The following is an 18,107-nucleotide window of genomic DNA, read 5'->3' as shown; positions in this document are numbered from 1 at the left end:
GCAGGATTATTATGACCCCCGGCTGGAATAGTTAACTTTCCAATCTGAAGAAATCGATACATATCTTCCGTGAGGTTAACCTCCATGTTGTCCTTCTTCTTCTTAAGCAGAATTTTATCGGCTTTGGTTATCCTCTGTTGGACAAACTCCTGTTGATTGACCATATTATTGTGCCGGTCAATTTCTGGCAAGTTCCGAAAAGTAGTAATCACTTGGTTCATACCCTCAACGGAGGGCACACCTCAGGGGTAGGATCGTAGGGACTGTAAATGATATCCCCATAGTTACTCCCACATAAAGTGAATATCTCATGCGCTTTTTTGAGCAAGCCCCTCTTCCTTTTTTTGTAGGTTGTTTTTCTCGAGGAGTTATTGACGATGAAAGGAAGTTTCACCTTCCTTCTCGTCATGGTGTTTGTTGTGTTTATTGTGTTTGTTGTGTTTATTACTTTGTGTAGCGTGTGTTGTGTTTTGAGTTCAGGGATGTGTGTGTCTTATATAGTGTTGGAGGGCTATGAAAAAATTATCTTTTTAAGTAGGGAATATATATAGGTTTATGAAGTAAAAAAAAAACAGAAAGAATAATCACCTGCCAATAAAGATGTGATTAATATTTTTGTGGACTATCGAGTTAAATTATATATATATGACTGAATTTTCGACAAATATATTAATCACATTTTTATCGGCCGGTAATATTATTGAATGTTTCACTAAGTATAATTCAGTCCTCATTATATTTGTCGATAAAAATATTATTGAAAACCAAATCTTAGAAGTTGTCCCAAATATTTGCAATGATTTGTTTTAAAGTAACCATATAATTTTTGCAAATACAGTTAATATGACCCTAAAATTAAAAAATAATAAAATTAATGAAAAATTAAAGTAGAAATAAAATAAAACGAAACAAAACAAAAAAAAAAAATAATATAAAAATAAATAAAATAAAATAAACTAAAATAAAATTAAAATAAAATAAGATAAAAGAAAAAATCGAGAAAAAATAAAAAGGTTTATATGAACTTATTGCATAAGGTATATTACAATAAAACAAATAAATCAGAATTTTATTATAAATAATGAAACAAAAGAAAATATATCTTTTTAAGTTGAGAATATATTTTAGATTTATGACCAGTAAAAGCGAAAAAAAATATTAATTTCCAGTCTATAATGATTCACCGCTCTCCACATCCGAGCATCCTTTTAAAATCTGAATCCTGCGATTAAGACTGTTAAGATACTGGTCAACAAGATAACCTAGATCGTTAAGATCCCTGGCTAGAGCAGGTATATTATGACTCCCGGCTGGAATAGTTAAATGTCCAATATGAAGAAATCGATACATATCTTCCGTGAGGTTAACCTCCCTGTTGTCCTTCTTCTTCTTAAGCAGAAGTTTACCGGCTTTGGTTATCCTCTTTTGGACAAACTCCTGTTGATTGAACCTATTATTGTGCCGGTCAATTTCCGGCAAGTTCCGAAAAGTAGTAATCACTTGGTTCATACCATCAACGGAGGGCCACACCTCAGGGGTAGGATCGTAGGGACTGTAAATGATAGCTCTGGCATTAATCCCATATAAAGTGAATATCTCATGCGCTTTTTTGAGCAAGCCCCCCCTCCTTTTTTTGTAGATTGTTTTTCTCGAGGAGTTATTGACGATGAAAGCAAGTTTCACCTTCCTTCTCGTCATGGTGTTTGTTGTGTTTATTACTTTGTGTAGTGTGTGCTATGTTTTGAGTTCAGGGATGTGTGTGTCTTATATAGTGATGGAGGGCTATGAAAAATTTATCTTTTTAAGTAGGGAATATATATATAGATTTATGAAGTAAAAAAACAGAAAGATTAATCACTTGCCAATAAAGATGTGATTAATATTTTTGTGGACTATTGAGTTAAATTATCTATATATGACTGAATAGTCGACAAATATATTAATCACATTTTTGTCGGCCGGTAATATTATTGAATGTTTCAATAATTATAATTCAGTCCTCATTATATTCGTTGAAAAAAATATTATTGAAAACCAAATCGTAGAAGTTGTCCCAAATATTTGCAATGATTTGTTTTAAAGTAACCATATAATTTTTGCAAATACAGTTTATATGACCCTAAAAATAAAAAATAATCAAAATAAATAAAAATAAAGCTAAAATACAATAAAACAAAACAAAACAAAAAAAAGTAAAAATAAAAATAAAATAAAATACAAATACAAATAAAATACAAATAAAATAATATAAAATAAAAAATAAAATAACTAAAATAATATAAAAAAAATTCAAATAAAATAAAAATAAAATACGATAAAAGAAATTATAGAGAAAAAATAAAAAGGTTTATATGAACTTATTGAATAAGGTATAATACAACAAAACAAATAAATCAGATTTTTATTATAAATAATGAAACAAAAGAAAATATATCTTTTTAAGTTGAGAATATATTTTAGATTTATGACTAGTAAAAACAAAAAAAAATATTAATTTCCAGTCTATAAAGATTCACCGATCTCCACATCCGAGCCTCCTTCTAAAATCAGAATCCTGCGTTTAAAACAGTTAAGATACTGGTCAACAAGATAACCTAGATCGTTATGATCCCTGGCTAGAGCAGGTTAGTATGACCCCCGGCTGGAATAGTTAACTGTCCAATCTGAAGAAATCGATACATATCTTCCGTGAGATTAACCTCCATGTTGTCCTTCTTCTTCTTAAGCAGAAGTTTATCGGCTTTGGTTATCCCCTGTTGGACAAACTCCTGTTGATTGACCAAATTATTTGCCGGTCAATTTCTGGCAAGTTCCTACCCTCAACGGAGGGCCTGTAAATGATAGCCCCGGCATAAATCCCACATAAAGTGAGTATCTCATGCGCTTTTTTGAGCAAGCCCCTCTTCCTTTTTTGTAGGTTGTTTTTCTCGAGGAGTTATTGACGATGAAAGCAAGTTTCACCTTCCTTCTCGTCATGGTGTTTGTTGTGTTTATTACTTTGTGTAGTGTGTGTTGTGTTTTGAGTTCAGGGATGTGTGTGTCTTATATAGTGATGGAAGGCTATGAAAAATTTATCTTTTTAAGTACGGAATATATATAAATTTATGAAGTAAAAAAACAGAAAGAATAATCACCTGCAATAAAGATGTGATTAATATTTTTGTGGACTATTGAGTTAAATTATCAATATATGACTGAATAGTCGACAAATATATTAATCACATTTTTATCGGCCGGTAATATTATTGAATTTTTCAATAGTTATAATTCAGTCCTCATTATATTTGTCGATAAAAATATTATTGAAAATCAAATCTTAGAAGTTGTCCCAAATATTTGCAATGATTTGTTTTAAAGTAATCATATAAATTTTGCAAATACATTTTATATGACCCTAAAAATAAAAAATAAATCAAATTAAATAAAAATAAAAGTAAAAAAATAAAATAAAACAAAACAAAACAAAAAAAAAAAAATAAAAATAAAAAAATACAAATACAAATAAAATAAAAAAAAAAATATAAAAATAAAATAAAATAAAATAAATTAAAATAAAATAAAATAAAATAAAATATGATAAAAGAAATTATAGAGAAAAAAAAAGGTTTATATGAACTTATTGAATCAAGTATAATACAATAAAAAAATAAATCAGATTTTTTTTATAAATAATGAAACAAAAGAAAATATATATTATTAGGTTGATAATATATTTTAGATTTATTACTAGTAAAAACGAAAAAAAATATTAATTTCCAGTCTATAAAGATTCACCGATCTCCACATCCGAGCCTCCTTTTAAAATATGAATCCTGCGATTAAGACTGTTAAGATACTCGTCAACAAGATAACCTAGATCGTTAAGATCCCTGGCTAGAGCAGGTTTATTATGACCCCCGGCTGGAATAGTTACATGTCCAATATGAAGAAATCGATACATATCTTCCGTGAGGTTAACCTCCCTGTTGTCCTTCTTCTTCTTAAGCAGAAGTTTATCGGCTTTGGTTATCCTCTGTTGGACAAACTCCTGTTGATTGAACCTATTATTGTGCCGGTCAATTTCCGGCAAGTTCCGAAAAGTAGTAATCACTTGGTTCATACCATCAACGGAGGGCCAGGGTAGGATCGTAGAGACTGTAAATTATAGCTCCGACATTAATCCCACATAAAGTGAATATCTCATGCGCTTTTTTGAGCAAGCCCCTCCTCCTTTTTTTGTAGGTTGTTTTTCTCCAGGAGTTATTGACGATGAAAGAAAGTTTCACCTTCCTTCTGGTCATGGTGTTTGTTGTGTTTATTACTTTGTGTAGTGTGTGCTGTGTTTTGAGTTCAGGGATGTGTGTGTCTTATATAGTGATGGAGGGCTATGAAAAATTTATCTTTTTAAGTAAGGAATATATATAGATTTATGAAGTAAAAAAAAACAGAAAGAATAATCCCCTGCCAATAAAGATGTGATTAATATTTTTGTGGACTATTGAGTTAAATTATCTATATATGACTGAATAGTCGACAAATATATTAATCACATTTTTGCCGGCCGGTAATATTATTGAATGTTTCAATAATTATAATTCAGTCCTCATTATATTTGTTGTCTATAAAAATATTATTGAAAATCAAATCTTAGAAGTTGTCCCAAATATTTGCAATGATTTGTTTTAAAGTAACCATATAATTTTTGCAAATACAGTTCATATGACCCTAAAAATAAAAATAATCAAATTAAATAAAAATAAAAGTAAAAATAAAATAAAACAAAACAAAAAAAAAAAAATAAAATAAAATAAAATACAAATACAAATAAAATACAAATAAAAATAAAATAAAATAAAATAATATAAAAATAAAGTAAAATAAATTAAAATAAAAATAAAATAAAATAAGATAAAAGAAAATATAGGGAAAAAATAAAAAGGTTTATATGAACTTATTGAATAAGGTATAACACAATAAAACAAATAAATCAGATTTTTATTATAAACAATGAAACAAAAGAAAATATATCTTTTTAAGTTGAGGATATATTTTAGATTTATGACTAGTAAAAAAACAAAAAATATTAATTTCCAGTCTATAAAGATTCACCGATCTCCACATCCGAGCCTCCTTCTAAAATCAGAATCAAGCGATTACGACTATTAAGATACATGTCAACAAGATAACCTAGATCGTTAAGATCCCTGGCTAGAGCAGGTTAGTATGAACCCCGGCTAGAATAGTTAACTGTCCAATCTGAAGAAATCGATACATATCTTCCATGAGGTTAACCTCCCTGTTGTCCTTCTTCTTAAGCAGAAGTTTATCAGCTTTGGTTATCCTCTGTTGGACAACCTCCTGTTGATTGAACATATTATTGTGCCGGTCAATTTCCGGCAAGTTCTAAAAAGTAGTAATCACTTGGTTCATACCCTCAACGGAGGGCCACACCTCAGGGGTAGGATCGTAGGGACTGTAAATGATAGCTCCGGCATTAATCCCACATAAAGTGAATATTTCATACGCTTTTTTGAACAAGCCCCTCTTCCTTTTTGGTAGGTTGTTTTTCTCGAGGAGTTATTGACGATGAAAGCAAGTTTCACCTTCCTTCTCGTCATGGTGTTTGTTGTGTTTAATACTTTGTGTAGTGTGCGCTGTGTTTTGAGTTCAGGGATGTGAGTGTCTTATATAGTGATGGAGGGCTATGCAAAATTTATCTTTCTAAGTAGGGAATATATATATAGATTTATGAAGTAAAAAAACAGAAAGAATAATCACCTGCCAATAAAGATATGATTAATATTTTTGTGGACTATTGAGCTAAATTATCTATATATGACTGAATAGTCGACAAATATATTAATCACATTTTTATCGGCCGGTAATATTATTAAATGTTTCAATAGTTATAATTCAGTCCTCATTATATTTGTCGATAAAAATATTATTGAGAACCAAATCTTAGAAGTTGTCCCAAATATTTGCAATGATTTGTTTTAAAGTAACCATAAATTTTTGCAAATATAGTTTATATGACCCTAAAAATAAAAAAATAATAAAATTAAATAAAAATAAAAGTAAAAATAAAATAAAACAAAACAAACAAAAAAATAAAATAAATAAAATTAAAAAAAAAAAATAAAATAAAGTAATATAAATATAAAATAAAATAAAATAAAAATAAAATAAAAATAAAATAAGATAAAAGAAATTATAGAGAAAAAAATAAAAAGGTTTATATGAACTTATTCCATAAGGTATAATACAATAAAACAAATAAATTAGATTTTTATTATAAATAATGAAACAAAAGAAAATATATCTTTTTAAGTTGAGAATATATTTTAAATTTATGACTAGTAAAAACAAAAAAAAAATATTAATTTCCAGTCTATAAAGATTCACCCATCTCCACATCCGAGCCTCCTTCTAAAATCTGAATCTTGCGATTAAGACTGTTAAGATACTGGTCAACAAGATAACCTAGATCGTTAATATCCCTGGCTAGAGCAGAATTATTATGATCCCCGGCTGGAATAGTTAACTGTCCAATCTGAAGAAATCAATACATATCTTCCGTGAGGTTAACCTCCCTGTTGTCCTTCTTCTTCTTAAGCAGAAGTTTATCGGCTTTGGTTATCCTCTGTTGGACAAACTCCCGTTGATTGACCAAATTATTTTGCCGGTCAATTTCTGGCAAGTTCCTACCCTCAACGGAGGGCCTGTAAATGATAGCCCCGGCATAAATCCCACATAAAGTGAGTATCTCATGCGCTTTTTTGAGCAAGCCCCTCTTCCTTTTTTTGTAGGTTGTTTTTCTCGAGGAGTTATTGACGATGAAAGCAAGTTTCACCTTCCTTCTCGTCATGGTGTTTGTTGTGTTTATTACTTTGTGTAGTGTGTGTTGTGTTTTGAGTTCAGGGATGTGTGTGTCTTATATAGTGATGGAAGGCTATGAAAAATTTATCTTTTTAAGTACGGAATATATATAAATTTATGAAGTAAAAAAACAGAAAGAATAATCACCTGCAATAAAGATGTGATTAATATTTTTGTGGACTATTGAGTTAAATTATCAATATATGACTGAATAGTCGACAAATATATTAATCACATTTTTATCGGCCGGTAATATTATTGAATTTTTCAATAGTTATAATTCAGTCCTCATTATATTTGTCGATAAAAATATTATTGAAAATCAAATCTTAGAAGTTGTCCCAAATATTTGCAATGATTTGTTTTAAAGTAATCATATAAATTTTGCAAATACAGTTTATATGACCTTAAAATAAAAAATAATCAAATTAAATAAAAATAAAGTAAAAAAATAAAATAAAACAAAACAAAACAAAAAAAAATAAAAAATAAAATAAAAAATACAAATACAAATAAAATACAAAAAATAAAAAATAAAATAAAATAATATAAAAATAAAATAAAATAAATTAAAATAAAATAAAATAAAAATAAAATATGCTAAAAGAAATTATAGAGAAAAAAATAAAAAGGTTTATATAAACTTATTGAATCAAGTATAATACAATAAAAAAAATAAATCAGATTTTTTTTATAAATAATGAAACAGAAGAAAATATATCTTATTAGGTTGATAATATATTTTAGATTTATTACTAGTAAAAATGAAAAAAAAAATATTAATTTCCAGTCTATAAAGATTCACCGATCTCCACATCCGAGCCTCCTTTTAAAATCTGAATCCTGCGATTAAGACTGTTAAGATACTCGTCAACAAGATAACCTAGATCGTTAAGATCCCTGGCTAGAGCACGTTTATTATGACCCCCGGCTGGAATAGTTACATGTCCAATATGAAGAAATCGATACATATCTTCCGTGAGGTTAACCTCCCTGTTGTCCTTCTTCTTCTTAAGCAGAAGTTTATCGGCTTTGGTTATCCTCTGTTGGACAAACTCCTGTTGATTGAACCTATTATTGTGCCGGTCAATTTCCGGCAAGTTCCGAAAAGTAGTAATCACTTGGTTCATACCATCAACGGAGGGCCAGGGTAGGATCGTAGAGACTGTAAATGATAGCTCCGACATTAATCCCACATAAAGTGAATATCTCATGCGCTTTTTTGAGCAAGCCCCTCCTCCTTTTTTTGTAGGTTGTTTTTCTCCAGGAGTTATTGACGATGAAAGAAAGTTTCACCTTCCTTCTGGTCATGGTGTTTGTTGTGTTTATTACTTTGTGTAGTGTGTGCTGTGTTTTGAGTTCAGGGATGTGTGTGTCTTATATAGTGATGGAGGGCTATGAAAAATTTATCTTTTTAAGTAGGGAATATATATAGATTTATGAAGTAAAAAAAAACAGAAAGAATAATCCCCTGCCAATAAAGATGTGATTAATATTTTTGTGGACTATTGAGTTAAATTATCTATATATGACTGAATAGTCGACAAATATATTAATCACATTTTTGTCGGCCGGTAATATTATTGAATGTTTCAATAATTATAATTCAGTCCTCATTATATTTGTTGTCTATAAAAATATTATTGAAAATCAAATCTTAGAAGTTGTCCCAAATATTTGCAATGATTTGTTTTAAAGTAACCATATAATTTTTGCAAATACAGTTTATATGACCCTAAAAATAAAAATAATCAAATTAAATAAAAATAAAAGTAAAAATAAAATAAAACAAAACAAAACAAAATAAAAAAAATAAAAATAAAAATAAAAAATACAAATACAAATAAAATACAAATAAAAATAAAATAAATAAAAATAAAATAAAATAAAATAATATAAAAATAAAGTAAAATAAATTAAAATAAAATAAAAATAAAATAAGATAAAAGAAAATATAGGGAAAAAAATAAAAAGGTTTATATGAACTTATTGAATAAGGTCTAACACAATAAAACAAATAAATCAGATTTTTATTATAAACAATGAAACAAAAGAAAATATATCTTTTTAAGTTGAGAATATATTTTAGATTTATGACTAGTAAAAACAAAAAAAAATATTAATTTCCAGTCTATAAAGATTCACCGATCTCCACATCCGAGCCTCCTTCTAAAATCAGAATCAAGCGATTACGACTATTAAGATACATGTCAACAAGATAACCTAGATCGTTAAGATCCCTGGCTAGAGCAGGTTAGTATGAACCCCGGCTAGAATAGTTAACTGTCCAATCTGAAGAAATCGATACATATCTTCCATGAGGTTAACCTCCCTGTTGTCCTTCTTCTTCTTAAGCAGAAATTTATCGGCTTTGGTTATCCTCTGTTGGACAAACTCCTGTTGATTGAACATATTATTGTGCCGGTCAATTTCCGGCAAGTTCTAAAAAGTAGTAATCACTTGGTTCATACCTCAACGGAGGGCCACACCTCAGGGGTAGGATCGTAGGGACTGTAAATGATAGCTCCGGCATTAATCCCACATAAAGTGAATATCTCATACGCTTTTTTGAACAAGCCCCTCTTCCTTTTTGGTAGGTTGTTTTTTTCGAGGAGTTATTGACGATGAAAGCAAGTTTCACCTTCCTTCTCGTCATGGTGTTTGTTGTGTTTAATACTTTGTGTAGTGTGCCCTGTGTTTTGAGTTCATGGATGTGAGTATCTTATATAGTGATGGAGGGCTATGAAAAATTTATCTTTTTAAGTAGGGATATATATATATATATATATAGATCTATGAAGTAAAAAAAACAGAAAGAATAATCACCTGCCAATAGAGATATGATTAATATTTTTGTGGACTATTGAGTTAAATTATCTATATATGACTGAATAGTCGACAAATATATTAATCACATTTTTATCGGCCGGTAATATTATTAAATGTTTCAATAGTTATAATTCAGTCCTCATTATATTTGTCGATAAAAATATTATTGAAAACCAAATCCTAGAAGTTGTCCCAAATATTTGCAATTATTTGTTTTAAAGTATGCATATAATTTTTGCAAATACAATTTATATGACCCTAAAAATAAAAAAATAATCAAATTAAATAAAAATAAAAGTAAAAATAAAATAAAACAAAACAAAACAAAAAAAAATAAAATAAATAATAAAAATAAAATAAAATACAAATACAAATAAAATACAAATAAAAATAAAATAAAATAAAACATAAAATAATATAATATAAAAATAAATTAAAATAAAATAAAAATAAAATAAGATAAAAGAAATTATAGAGAAAAAATAAAAGGTATATATGAACTTATTGCATAAAGTATAATACAATAAAACAAATAAATCAGATTTTTATTATAAATAATGAAACAAAAGAAAATATATCTTTTTTAAGTTGAGAATATATTTTAGATTTATGACTAGTAAAAACAAAAAAAAAATATTAATTTCCAGTCTATAAAGATTCACCGATCTCCACATCCGAGCTTCCTTCTAAAATCTGAATCATGCAATTAAGACTGTTAAGATACATGTCAACAAGATAACCTAGATCGTTAAGATCCCTGGCTAGAGCAGGATTATTATGACCCCCGGCTGGAATAGTTAACTGTCCAATCTGAAGAAATCGATACATATCTTCCGTGAGGTTTACCTCCCTGTTATCCTTCTTCTTCTTAAGCAGAAGTTTATCGGCTTTGGTTATCCTCTGTTGGACAAACTCCTGTTGATTGACCATATTATTGTGACGGTCAATTTCCGGCAAGTTCTAAAAAGTAGTAATCACTTGGTTCATACCCTCAACGGAGGGCCACACCTCAGGGGTAGGATCGTAGGGACTGTAAATGATAGCTCCGGCATTAATCCCACATAAAGTGAATATCTCATACGCTTTTTTGAACAAGCCCCTCTTCCATTTTGGTAGGTTGTTTTTTCTCGAGGAGTTATTGACGATGAAAGCAAGTTTCACCTTCCTTCTCGTCATGGTGTTTGTTGTGTTTAATACTTTGTGTAGTGTGCCCTGTGTTTTGAGTTCATGGATGTGAGTATCTTATATAGTGATGGAGGGCTATGAAAAATTTATCTTTTTAAGAAGGGAATATATATATATATAGATCTATGAAGTAAAAAAAACAGAAAGAATAATCACCTGCCAATAGAGATATGATTAATATTTTTGTGGACTATTGAGTTAAATTATCTATATATGACTGAACAGTCGACAAATATATTAATCACATTTTTATCGGCCGGTAATATTATTGAATGTTTCAATAAGTATAATTCAGTCCTCATTATATTTGTCGATAAAAATATTATTGAAAACCAAATCTTAGAAGTTGTCCCAAATATTTGCAATGATTTTTTTTAAAGTCACCATATAATTTTTGCAAAAATACAGTTTATATGACCCTAAAAATAAAAAAATAATAAAAATAAATAAAAATAAAAGTAGAAATAAAATTAAACAAAACGGAACAAAAAATAAAAAATAAAAATAAAATAAAAATAAAAATAAAATAAAAAATAAAATAAAATAATATAAAAATAAAATAATATAAAATAAAATAAACTAAAGTTAATTAAAATAAAATAAGATAAAAGAAAAATAGAGAAAAAAATAAAAAGGTTTATATGAACTTATTGCATAAGGTATAATACAATAAAACAAATTAATCAGATTTTTATTATAAATAATGAAACAAAAGAAAATATATCTTCTTAAGTTGAGAATATATTTTAGATTTATAACTAGTAAAAACGAAAAAAAATATTAATTTCCAGTCTATAAAGATTCACCGATCTCCACATCCGAGCCTCTTTCTAAAATCTGAATCTAAAATATTAATTTCCAGGATCTTGTTCCTTCTTTAGAGTCCTCTTAGGCTTACGGCAGACCTTGTTGAATAATATCTCCATGTCCTTTTCTGTCTCTCTGCTCTCTCTGAAGAAATTACCAAGTCTGTACTTATAATAGGCTTCCTTAAAAGTCATACCCTTAGGAACTCTCTTCACCCTCTTATGAAATCCATCAAGTTCAGCTTTGTTAGCTTCTCTCCTCAGGTGTTTGGGAACATAGAGTTTCTTAGCTTTCGACACCATCCCAATCTGAATCACTTCTTTTGTTGCCTGTCGTTCCATGACAGGTTCATGTCCGTCCATTTGGTGTCGATCGATACCAGATGGATGACGTCGATCGACACTCTCAACGAAAGAAGTTTCAACTAGAGTCAATTTCTTTTGGTCTGGTGCATCTGCAGGTTGCTGTCTGGTCTTCTCCATTGTCTTTAAGCAAACTGGCGTCTGATATGGGTTGCGAGTTGCATTCAAATCGTGGGCATAGGGGTCTGGTAAACACACCAGATTTGTAGTGAGCCGCTGTCGATCGATGCTTTCCCGTGGAGGTCGGTCGATGCCGTTTTGTTTGTGTTGCTCGACGTCATATGTTTTAGCATGGTACGGGATGGGATGATGTGGGTGTTGAGCAGCGAAATCTGAGTGGCTCTGAATTTGAACAGTACTGCATGACCCTAAAAATGGTGTCGATCGATGTTCAGCTGATGGTGTAGATCGACACAAGTACGAGTTACCAATGGACATGCAACTTTCGACTAAAAAGACTTCTTCTTCCAACTTCTCATGTTTGATTATTTCCCCAAAGTAGTTATCCCATCTGGAATCGACCTGCTGCTCTTCCCAGTCGGGATGAATAATGTCACGATGAACAGTATCCCGATGAACAGTATCCCGATGAACAGTTTCTGCGTGAACAGTGTCATGATGAACAGTGTCGCGATGAACAGTACCGCGATGAACAGTGTCACGATGAACAGTGTCGACCGATACGGGATGAACAGTGTCGATCGATATCGATGAACAGTAATCGGATGAACAGTACCAGTGTGAATAGTACTGGTGTGAACAGTACCGGCATGAACAGTGTCGTTCCTTTGAAGAAAATTTTCATTTTTCACAGTTTTTGCAATCTGTGAAATTTGGGTGCACAATATCTTGAAACGGGTATCGATGATGTCTATCATTCCATTCACCTCTTTGCAGAGAGAATCCAAATGCAGATTAAGCTCCTCAGTGATCTCCTGCTGTTCTTTCAAGCGCTCCTCTAGTATAAATTCCATCTCTTCTAAATTGTACTGATCCTCATCCTGGTATATAGCATGCTCCACAAATGAGACTTCATTTACAGAACCAGTCTCAGCCTCAATGATCTTATTGTCATCCTTTACAGCTGATTTTATCTTGTGCATATCTAGATTTTTGACACTGGTGCTGTACGCCAAGCTCTCAATCAGTCTCTTAGCTTCCTCTGGGGTCTTTGTTCTAAAGTTCCCCTCGCTTGCAGTGTCCAGCATTACATGATATTGCACATCAATACCATTGCAAAACTTCATCAACAGCTGAACCTCCATAAAACCATGATGTGGGCAGTCCCTTTGGTAGCTCCTGAACCTCTCCCAAGAGCTTCTGAAACCTTCTGTAGATCCCTGAGAGAATGTCCAAATTTTATCTCTTATTTCTTCAGTCCGTGCTTCATCAAAGAATTTTCTCAGGAATGCATTTTGGATGTCGGTCCATGATGTAAGAGATCCTGGTGGTAGCTGCTTAAGCCAAAGCGTAGCTTCTCCAACAAGTGAGTATTTGAAGAGCTTGCAAAGCAAGTAGTCCTCAGGGACTTCATCCATACAGATAAGAGCAATAAGATCCTCGAACCTTTCTAGATGGTCCATAGGATGCTCGTGAGATAATCCAGAGTAAGGTATCTGTGCCACGAGCGTGTAGTACTTTGGATTCAGCTCGAAATTTTGTGTCTGAATATCTGGTAGACGAATGGCTGATCTGTTGATATAGTATTCCTCTGGACGGTTGTAATCAGCCAGTGTCCTTTGTCGAGCATCCCCATCTACATGTATAGCAGCTCCTGTAGCATCAGTATCGGAGTCAGGAATTACAGTCCCCTGAGCATCAAGTCTCTGACCTGCTGCATTACGCAGATGACCATCCTGGTCATGCAGGTCCCCATTCTCATCCCTTTGTAGCACAAGTATCTCGCTCATGGTTGCTCGCAGATTGGTATCGACCGATGTTGCGAATGAAGTGTCGATCGATTCTCTTTCACATGTATCGATCGATGATGTGTAAGTGGTATCGATCGATGCTGCGCGTTTCTCTTTGCGGATCGAGCGTTCCAAACGTGCTGGGTCTGAGAAGAAAAGTAATTCCCCCTTGCTGCTTCTGGTACCAATTGGCATGTACCTGAAAAACAAAAAAAAAATCGTAAGTAACTTAAAACAGTAAATAATACCTAGAATAAACTTATTAATCAAGTCTAATGGCGAATCCTTGCTCCCCGGCAACGGCGCCACATTTGATATCACTCAAATTACCCTAACAAGTGATCTTACTCTCTCAAATAAGAGGTTCGATTGTAGTACTTAGGGATCGAATCCACAGAGAGCTAGGGCACACACTAAACTATGAATATTAAGATTTAACTAGGCAAACAATTATAAAACAGTAAATATGAATGTAATGAAAGCAAAGTGAACAAGGCAGTTGTTCTTATGTAACCAAGAGTTGTTTGATGGAAGAATGGTAGCTAGATCTAGGGTTTCTATTCAGGCTGGAATTATAATGATATATATACTAAATTATGATATTATAGAACTCAACTATAAGAATAACATATCAACTCTCGTTGTATAGGTTATCTATTACTAGATCCAATGATATCACCTGTCGGGATGATCAATTAGAAAGTGTCGATCGATGACTCTATATGAGTATCGATCGATATACCTTTCGCTCCGTCGATCGATTATTCTATAGGAATAACGATCGATGCGCTTGTAGTAAGCTTAATGGCGGGTTGAATATATGTTCACTAGGGTTTCTAAACCAGCTCTCGCTCTTATCTAGCAATCCTAGATCAGAGAAGACAAGTCAGATAAGAGACCAAGCTCTCGCTTGTGCCTAATGATTTTATGATCAAGTTCAAGTTAATTACTCAAGAACAAGCATTAAGAACAGTCTCAATGATTAATACCACAATTTAGCAATTCTATATTTGGTGCTAATCCCTCATAACCTATCTGAACCGTAAACCTAACAGGTGGATCTACTCATACATGATAGCTTTCACAGAAATCATAGATGAATAGATGAAATTGCAATAGAATAGATATAAAAACCAAAGGAGTTCCAAGAGGACTCTGAAGGAGTTCCTCTCTTCTCTCCTAAACTAAGAACAATGAATCAAAAGAAAGCGTAGAAAGCGTAGCCGTCAACAATGGCTTAGAAATAACATAAATAGGGTTTCTGGTCGTCAAGGGTATTTTGGTAACTTTGTGGTGACTCCTGGGCTTCAGTAGATCATGAAATATACTCAGCCCACATTCTGATGTCCCTGTAGATCGACATGCAGTGTGCTGCATCGATCGACATACAATCCTCTTCTCGACAGCTTCCTCTCGCGAGGCAGACTGATCACTCTTCAGTAAAACGGGCATAACTTCTGCTTGGAAAGCTAACTCAAAGCTCTATCTTGTGTCAAAAGATGGGCTAGATCCAACGGTGGGAAAGTCTCTATCGAGAGCTAAACATCTGAAGCGTCTGTGCAGTTCTGCACTGCGAAAGACTCCAAAAGACACCAAAATCACCATATATCTCCGAATCGTCCCTGAACCTGTAAATACTCTAAATAGACTCCAATACATAATAAATAGTATATAAAACACTTATATACCATGGGTAAAAATGGGTAAAATCCATGGTATATTATGGACGTTGTCCTAGTGCCTTGGTTTCTTTTTCCAACCGAGCAGTCTGATTTTTGAGCTTTTGTAGAGCTGCAAAATGTTGGCTCAGTGTGGTCTCAAGAGTTTGGCCGTGCCCTTTCTCTCCCATTTCTTCCTGCAAACAATCTCAAAGATCAAGTGAGGAATACAGAAATTCTGGTTGAACCAAAATAAATCAGATGCAATAATGAAACTTAAACTAAACTATGCAAGATGATTTTTCTTTTGGTTTTCTGGATGCAAGCTCGAAATAAATCACTATGGGATGCAATGAAAAACAAATGGAAAGAAAATATGGAAAACAAATTAATTCTGATTTTCTTTTTTTGAATTTTCTTAAGATGCAACAATTAAAAACCAAATATGCAAATGATATGAACTATGCTTTAAAAAAAAAATTTCTTTTCTGATGCAATCACGAAATGGATCAACCAATATGATATGAAACAATAACTAGGATTATTTTTTTTTTTGAATCTTCATATTTTTTTATGCAATGCAAAAAGAATTGGAAACAACTTAAATGCAGATTTTTTTTTTTTGACTTTTAAAATGGCAACAAATGAATGCAAACACCTTTTTTTTTATATATGAAAATATCAAAAATGATGAAACAAATATGATATGCACGAGTACCTTTTTTTTTGATGCAAGATTCAAAAAAGAAACAAATATGGAATGTAGATTTTTGTTTTTGACTTTTTTAAAAAAATGGAAATAAATAGCTAAATGAATGCAAACAAATTTTTTTTTTTTTCCGACAAAAGTAACTTTATTAAGCACATCTTATGTAATCGTTACAAATCACATTGGTAAGCCAATGTGGAATGAAAGTAGAGGATGATGTAAATAACACAGTAGGATCACAACGTGTAGCTAACATATGAGCCACCACATTTGCCTCTCTTGGAACCCTTGCGAACTGAAGCAATCCAAGCTTGCGCCCCCAATGTCTGATGTCATTACAAATCATGGCAATACTAAAATCTCCTTTCCCAGTAGTGAGAGAATTGATTAAAACCAGACAATCACCTTCAAAAATCATATTCTTATACCCCAAGGCAAAGGCGCATTGAATAGCTGCCAACAAAGCCTTACTCTCTGCTTCAAGTGGTGATTGAGCAGAGCCTAAGAAAGCCATTGCCCAGTAATGTACTACTCCATAACAATCTCGAATAACCCAGCCAGCAGAAGCATGGAAAGTTTGTGGATTATATGCAGCATCAAAGTTGCATTTGTAATAAGGGATCATTGGAGGATACCATCTTGGACTTAGAGGGATCTGCCGTGGGGTAGAACTAACCTGAGCTGTTTTTTCTAACCAATCTCGAACTTCTACTGTCACATACTCTCCATCACGTTGGGGATTAATGATCTTATTTTTAAAAATAAGATTATTTCTGGATTTCCATATCTTCCAAAGCAACCAGAAAGGGGTTAACTTCTGTTCCATAGTTAACGTTGATGAAGATTGTAGTTGTAGGAGATACTCCATATTATTTTCCAAATCATCAGTAAACCTTGCCGAGAAGCCTAAAGTGACTTGATTCGAGCGCCAGGTTTGAACCGAAATGGGACACAAGAAGAAAAGGTGATTTACTGTTTCAGGAGCATCAGAACAGCGAGAACAGAGGCAATCCAATGACATACCCCCTGTATTTAACCTTGTGTTTGTTCCCAAAGCCAAAGTAAGAATACGCCAGAGAAAGTGTTTCAGTTTTGGAATAATAGGAAGCTTCCAAATTTTTGTTTTCAACACTGGGTCTCCCCTTGGAGGAAGTAAATCTGGTAACTGTCGACCCAACTCCATCATTTCTCGTTTATATCCACTTTTAACAGTGTAATTTCCAGAAGCCTCCAAAGGCCAAACCAGAGTATCTTCAATCTTAGTTTGAGGAAGGTAGATCGTGAGCATAAGCTGAAAATATTCATCATTTAGCAGCTGTTGAGCAGTATCTAAATTCCAATGTTGAAAAGTACTCGTAGCAACTATGATGTCGGAGACCATGAGATGCTGTCTATTACACATTCGTGTAGCACACCTGGGAGGTTCAGTTGGGAGCCAATGATCCTCATAGAGTCTGACAGATTTACCATTCCCAATAATAAACCGTGAACCTTGTTTCAAGAGATTAATACCCACCATAAGAGAAGACCAACCATATGACTGATATCTCTTAGAAGAGGCTTGCAAAATATGAGAATCCTTAAAGTAGCGAGCTTTAAAAAGCTTTGCCATCACAGAATTAGGATATTGCACAAGTCTCCATGCTTGCCTTGCAAGTAACGCATCATTAAACTTACACAAATTTTTGAAACCCATACCTCCCTGACATTTAGGAAATTGCATACGATCCCAAGCAACCCACGGAATGCCTTTCTGAGTTGCTGATTTCTCCCACCAGAATCTCGACAT

At 32.2% G+C, this 18,107-nt stretch overlaps 1 protein-coding gene across 1 annotated transcript; it reads right to left on the bottom strand.

The window, feature by feature from the left end:
• Nucleotides 1-16,466: 16,466 nt before the first annotated feature.
• Nucleotides 16,467-18,107, bottom strand: LOC108836605 (putative ribonuclease H protein At1g65750). Its single transcript, XM_018609742.1, has one exon. It carries the CDS (start codon nucleotides 18,105-18,107, stop codon nucleotides 16,467-16,469), a length of 1,641 nt encoding a protein of 546 aa, XP_018465244.1.

The sequence above is a fragment of the Raphanus sativus genome, chromosome 7 (assembly GCF_000801105.2).
Source record: "Raphanus sativus cultivar WK10039 chromosome 7, ASM80110v3, whole genome shotgun sequence".
NCBI classification, from domain to species: domain Eukaryota; kingdom Viridiplantae; phylum Streptophyta; class Magnoliopsida; order Brassicales; family Brassicaceae; genus Raphanus; species Raphanus sativus.
This window is presented reverse-complemented; position numbering and strand designations above follow the sequence as displayed.

Excerpts from the sequence above, each read along its gene's own strand:
- LOC108836605 (XM_018609742.1), bottom strand. The coding sequence starts at position 18,107 with ATGTCGAGATTCTGGTGGGAGAAATCAGCAACTCAGAAAGGCATTCCG.